Below are 6,620 nucleotides of genomic sequence, written 5' to 3'. Positions count from 1 at the left end.
GCCCGTTCCGCACCTCAGCTGCCATCCACAGCATCCCCTGGAAAACAGTCATCAGCCGTGTCCTGTGCTGCTTTGTGCTTTGAGCAGTAGCTTTCCCCTGGGGGTGGACTGCACGTTGCGGTGATGCTCTCTGCTCCTCCTTTCTTCTTTTCATGTGCATTTCCTACTAATCATTTTTCTTAGCTGTGCTGCTTTGGATCAAGGTTCCATAGCCAGCCTTGCAGCTAAAAAGATACGGTGATTTTATTTTTCCTTATTTCAAGTCAGCTTTGTGGTTTGGTTTTTGTTTTTTGTGTTTTTTTTCCTAACAGTGTTCTTCACGCAAAGTGGCTGACAGACGACCCTCAAAGAGGCTAAAATGTGAAAAAAGGAGTCTAGTAAAATCAGAACTAGAAGGACTTACATGTGGAAGTGAAAACCTTGCTGCCTTGGGGGAAACGCCTAAAACATCTGAAGGGGATCTATGTTCAGAAGGTCTAGGAGGCTGCGGTATAATTCAGCAGAAAAAAGGTGAAAGCATTTCAGAGACTAATGAAGACAAACAGGAGGAGGAACGTAGTATTTCTCTCAAACCACACGCAGTGAAATCGAGCAGCGCTCCATCAGAAACGGACGGTGATAAAAACGCGCACAGTGAAGTCAGCAGTGAGGAGGAGAGCAGCTGTGAGAGTGTGCTTTCAGGTGGGTCTAGCGTGGAGGATCTCCCGAGGAAGAGGATACAGCTAGACAATAGCGCTTTCTTGGATGAAGACAGCAACCAGCCGATGCCAGTGGATCGCTTCTTTGGAGATGTCCAGTTCATACAGGTAAAAGGATGACACTGTTCGCTCTACAGATTCAGTTCTGTCCCGCATCGGTCTCACATCTTCAAACCAAAGTGGGCTAGACTCAGAACTGTTGGCAAGCTTGACCAGTATTGGCAGATACCTGGAGTTGTATCCCTGAGCCCCCTAGATAGAATTGTCTCAAGAGATTAAATTGCCAAGGCAAGTTAATTTCAGATGTGAAATCTGTCTTAATTATTCCAATTCTTTAAGACAGATACTTATACAGTGTTCTGTCAAAATAGTTTTTCACTGGACATTTGTTCTTAATCGTGGCTTTTGTAATTCTTTGGAATGGAAATGTTTCTGGTCATTAGCAGGGGTCATGGTTTGAGCGGGAGCAGGGGGGATTCACTTGTGGAGCGCTTCAGGCTCCCTGAACCTTCTGAAGCCAGCAGGAATGCCAGCCCCCTGCTTTGGCCCCCTGCTGGGACTGGTTCAGGCAAGCCCTGCTCTAGCCACGGCTTTACGCCAGCCCTGCTCTAGCCACGGCTTTACGCCAGCCCAGCCCTGCTCTAGCCACGGCTTTACGCCAGCCCTGCTCTAGCCACGGCTTTACGCCAGCCCTGCTCTAGCCACGGCTTTACGCCAGCCCTGCTCTAGCCACGGCTTTACGCCAGCGCTTCCAAGTGAAGAGGCGTGTTGTGTTGGTGCCTGATGCATCAGGTGTGGAGGGCTGTGACCTGGAGGGGAGGTAGGAGGTCTGCCATTTGTTGCACCAGACTTCCCTTAACGATTTTCTCTTTTTTTTCTTAAAGGATCTCCCACCAGTTGCACTCCCAAGCACAATGATGAGCAGGCGAGAATTCAGAAAGCTGCATTTCATTGCAAAGGAAGATGAGGAGGAGGAAGAGGATGTTGTCTAACAACAAACTGTAAACAAGTTAAACCTTTTTTTTTTCTTTGCAACCACGTATGATGGTTGGCTGTGGCACTAACAGAAGGTGTCTGTGTTTGCCTTTTCTCAGAACCAGTAGAGTTTGTTTTTCTGCAACTGGGAGATAGAGTTTTCCCCCACAGTTATCTGGAGCAAAGACTGACTGAATTTTCAGTGATTTGGAAATAAATTGTAGTTTATAGTTTTACCACTTATATTTAGGAAGAAAACAGGGAAAATAGAAGTTCTTACTGCCTTTTTTATAAATTTGAGCCCATATCTGGAGTGAACACTTTGTGTCCTTTTTTTTTTTTTTCTTAAATAGCCAAGACAAGCATTTTAAGAGCAAAGTCCTTTCAATTCTGTGATGGCAGCCACTGTGGCACCCAGATAGTAATGCAGCCAGTTGTCCACCCAGCCCCTACCCCATCACTTGTGTCACTTTGTTTGCATCTCAAGCAGAAACAATTACACCTCTGCAATGCAGCTCTGCTGGCAAAGCCAAGCACGTGGATGTCAGTGTGGGTTCAGCGGTGTCAATCTCTGAAGTTAAATACATTTTTATTGCACGTCAGTTCTCTGAACCACCCCCACCACGTGAAGCTGACTGCTTCCCGCTTCCCCCAGGCCTGCCAGGAGCTCTGCCTGTTCTAACAGTTGTGTAACACAGCTCATGCAGTATTTTCAATTAACTGCCAAGAGTTAGGAATAGGAAACTTGTAAACAAATACACTGGTGGTGATAAAGGAGGAATAAAATCTCTCTGCAGGACTCAGTACACGAACGAGTACTGATGGCTGAGGATACGGGATAGTCCACCCAATCTGTTATTTTGGCCTTCATTTTTAGAAAATAATGAGCAACCTCTGGTGGTTTCAGGAACTGTTAACTCACCCAATGTTTATAATACTTCTTTGAAAGTGTGATTATGCAATAAGCTTCCACATCTTTATTGTTGAAAATAGTTTCTTCTACGTTTCTAAAAATATAAAATGTTATCAGCAGACGGTTTAAATAAATATTAATTTCTACAGCTATAGCCTGTTAAACACTCAAAAGTTGTAAGCCAAACAAATTGCATATGCATGACATGTTAATTTATTCACATTTCCACTCCAGCTGATGCATTGTTTCTGTCAACGATATTTCTTGGCTCCTTTTCACTCTAATTCTGTAACACAGAAAAATCTAATTTTTTAATAGCATATTCATGGTTTTCAGCACAACTCCATCTTGAAGTAGCTCTCCCAGCTTTCCTCAAATGCCGTATTTGCTACCGTCTCTTTCTAGCAAACGTCTTCACACACACTCACTTTAGTTTCAGCACTGTGTAAAACGGGGATTTTCAGTTGGCAGGAAGCAGGCCGTACAGACGACATCGTGTTTGTCATCAGAAGCCGAGCTGCGATGCTTCCCCTGATGTCTAAGCAGCACGGAGCACGTTTCCATCCTGGCTCCTGCTGGGGGTGTTCAGCCAGGCAGCTGCAAGGATCGATTCCGTGCACTGGTACTCAGAACCCCGTGTTAAAATGCGCCAGCTTACTTTTCCTATTGAAGCGTCTGGGAGGGGGACTGAGTTTGTTTAGAAGTGAATTAACACTCTCCGTAGCAAAGCTCCTGCATTTCTAAGACTGCTCAGTTGTGGCTCACACAGCAACGCTGCCTTAGTGCAGTTCTGTGGGGACTGCCTGGATTTGCCCCCGTAGGAGCCCCAGTGACAGCAGGGGTGACAAGAGCTCTTCCCTCCAGGTGAAGTTATTGAGAGCAGTAACTGGTGCTCCATCCGCAGACACAGCTCCCTGCGCTCAGTCTTTCCAGTTTGTACTGGCCACACTGTCTTTACACCTGATTAACTACTCCTGTGCCTCTGCCTCCACATACATACACAGAAAGATGGTGGCAATTTTTTTATTTAAAAAAAAAAACCTGGCCTTGTTCACACTGACAGTCCCCTAAAAGTTCAGCTGGTATTTTAAAAACAAAATTCAAGTAAAAATTGATTTATTTGTATTTTGTTACCTGAGGTAGAAGTGTTTTGCAAAAGCAATATCCTCTAAAGCACCAGGTAAACATGATTTTTATACAGTAATGTTGCTTGTACTGCTTCAAGCAAAAGAGGCAGAGACTTTGAAAGGAAAGAAATCAATGGGAAAGATGACAAAGAATAAGGTGGCAAAAGCAAAGCTATGCTGTGGCCTTGCTCCTCTAAGAGACGAGCAGCAGGAGAGGGGCCGGGGCTGGGTGCAGGTATTTTGGTACAGAAGAGCCAGCGGCTCTGCCCCTGAATCGTCCTTTGGCACAGCCAAGATACAGCCCTTGGCTCCCTGGAAAAGGCACAGAGCAGAATTATCCTGAAGTATTCTTCCTTTGGCTTCATATTCAGAGAAATACAAATCTACAAGTCCCCCCAGAGGAGCTTCTAAGAAGTCTTTGGTCTAAGTTTTGTTGCTGTGCACGGTGGTTTTGGGCCTACGTTTGTCATGGCAAGGAGGATGGGAGGGCATCATCCCTGGCAGCCTCTGGCCTCGTGTTTACACTCTCACAGCTGTACTTCATGGCAGTGTGATCTAAGGAAGGCTCGTAGTCAGAAGGCAGGAGAGCAGAATTAGGCGTGATAGGAACATACATGTGAGAGTGCAGCTGATTTACTTGCAAGCCTCTTTTGCCAGGGACTCCTAAATAAGTTTGTCTAAGAAACCAGAGCTATTTAAAAATGATACCCTGTGACGTGACTTCAAAAGAAAGCAGAAGTCACTTCCAGAGATAGCACTACGAAATCTTGTGGTTTTGCTTCCTTTTTCTGTAAATTTTAGTTTTGTCACAGCTGAGATTATGATTGGTTTTCTTATGGCAAGCAATATGCACAAGTTTTAAATTGTCCACGGTAAAGAGCAGCTGATAGAAGTATTCCCAGTTCACTTCTCGTTCACCTCGCGTTTTGACCGCTTCTGCCAGTTCTGGGACGACAGCACGCTTCTTCTCTATTCTTCAGGACACAAAGGAGAAAACAATATTGCCATCAAAAGCTTTTCATAATAATCAAGTCCCCATCTTCCTTTTAGAGCCAGGCAGAATTTGAATTCTTTCGCCATAACTAGGTTTACATTTTTTTTTTCTGAGGAAATTAGATTAAGCAAATCCTGTTTGCCTCACAAGCGCTCAACGCCTGAAAAATGGGTCTGTGGGTTTCTGCTCCAGAGGAGTCTTTACAAAGGGTGATGTGGTGAGGAGGGGTATGTTTCCATACAAAGAAAATCTGAACGGAAGCAGAGCAACTAATGAGACAGCATTATCATCTGTCTTGGGGATTTTATGTTCCCAGGAACAGCTGCAGCACCCGAGCATCTTTTATCACCACGCACTAACTGCGCAGCGGGGGGGTAAGGACTTGATGGCTGCACCTTTCCTGCCTAAGACGAAGGGCATGAAACTGGTAAGTCTGGATGACTGCTTTGTACGTACACGTGATCGAGATTCCAGGTACTGAAGAGGATTCTGCTCTCCCTGTTACTGTAGGGGTTGATGGAGTGCTTAGAGGGGCAGTCGTCTCTGTCGAAAGGTCCCTGGAAAACAAGACAGCTGCAGGCACAGGCGTACTGCTCCTCCCCCAGGCAGCCAACGACAGACCCACACCAGCTTCCAAGGGACCGTTTCCTTCCTCTGATGTCATACAGGTCGGCCACGGCTTGCTGGGACCAACACTGCTTTAGAAAGGGCTGAACTTACCTGACACGAGAACCACCCCTCCGCAGTGCACAGCCGGACTGCCTCCTCCTCTCTCCTGTCAAAGTAGCACCCGTTGTATTTCACAGATCTCAGTTTATCTGACATCAGGTCAATGATCCTTTTGTACGCATCTCTTGCTGTAGGATGAACAGTTGAAATAGAACTACTAACCTAGAGGGGGGGGAAAAAACCCAACAATCAATCATTCCTTGGTGGCTGTAGCAGCCTGAGGCTCTCTTTTTACAATCAGTTCATTGCGCTGTAAAAGCATTCTATACATATGTGGTCACAGAATTACCTTGAAAATAAGTAATTTTAACAGAAACTTTTACCTCTTTCATGTAGCTTCGTATTCTGCTTTCACAACTGTATCGCATGTAGCTTGATTTGTTCTTGAAACGAGACTCTAGACCTGAAGGGATTTAGACTGTGTTGGAACTTGGTACTTAGTGCTGTGCCTCTGCCTGGCTGGGTATTTATCCCTTCTTTTCACAAACTCAGTATGCACAGATTTTTTTTTTTCCTTTCCCATTTTTATTTTACTGGTTCAAGACTACCCTGCTGTTAGCACTTAAAAGGACCACGCAGAGCATCTGCTGCGAGAGCAGTAGCTGATATTATAGTTGTTAAACGTTTCTCCTTATTGTGCACACACACAGAACGCTACAAGATTATTAAAAGAAAACCAGATTGTTCAGGAAGAACTGCAGCAAGGACTTGGAATGGGAGGGGGATCTTGCAAAGGAAGTATAAATAAAACATAAAGCTGAGCTGGCTGATACGTGCCAGCTATCGATATATTATTAGCAAACTGCTATAAGATTGTAAATGCAGATCTACGTTAACGAGGAAAAATGTATTCCTGACCGATCTTGGATAGACAATAGGGATCATTGGGGTTTTTACCATTTTCTGATACTAAACATGCACGTATTTTAAAGAAACTTAAAAACATGGCCTCACGTAAGCGGTAGCTAATCCCCCGGCCAGGTACCGCCTCGCACCAGCCAGGAGGGCTCCCGGATTTATTTTTACGCTTTTCCTCAAGCACAGTAAAATTGGCAGAAGGGCCCCGGCGGCCCCCCCGGGCGGCAGAACTACCTTCGAACCACCTCCCGTCCTCCTGCCTGTCCTCGGCCAGGATGTTCTCGCTCAGGTTGTGCAGGAGATCGGCCAGCAGCTTCTGCCTCTGG

At 45.5% G+C, this 6,620-nt stretch overlaps 2 protein-coding genes across 2 annotated transcripts in view; one reads left to right on the top strand and one right to left on the bottom strand.

Annotated features, from left to right (window-relative positions):
- Positions 1–4,441, top strand: part of C21H1orf174 (chromosome 21 C1orf174 homolog) — a 4,660-nt gene extending 219 nt beyond the window's left edge. Inside the window, exons 2-3 of the mRNA XM_026862960.1 lie at positions 312–806; positions 1,583–4,441. Coding sequence (XP_026718761.1) covers positions 312–806; positions 1,583–1,690 — 603 coding nt within the window. The 3' untranslated portion in view covers positions 1,691–4,441. The remainder of the gene's footprint in view (positions 1–311; positions 807–1,582) is intronic.
- Positions 4,442–4,571: 130 nt separating this feature from the next.
- On the bottom strand, positions 4,572–6,614 carry DFFB (DNA fragmentation factor subunit beta). The gene is made up of 4 exons (XM_026862546.1): positions 6,529–6,614; positions 5,760–5,839; positions 5,428–5,598; positions 4,572–5,264 (listed from the first exon to the last, which is right to left on the bottom strand). Exons 2-4 carry the CDS (start codon positions 5,802–5,804, stop codon positions 5,112–5,114), a joined length of 369 nt encoding a protein of 122 aa, XP_026718347.1. The 5' UTR covers positions 5,805–5,839; positions 6,529–6,614; the 3' UTR covers positions 4,572–5,111.
- Between the last annotated feature and the right edge of the window lie 6 nt (positions 6,615–6,620).

This window comes from Athene cunicularia (genome assembly GCF_003259725.1).
Source record: "Athene cunicularia isolate RWA chromosome 21 unlocalized genomic scaffold, athCun1 chr21_part1, whole genome shotgun sequence".
Classification (NCBI taxonomy): Eukaryota; Metazoa; Chordata; class Aves; order Strigiformes; family Strigidae; genus Athene; species Athene cunicularia.
This window is presented reverse-complemented; position numbering and strand designations above follow the sequence as displayed.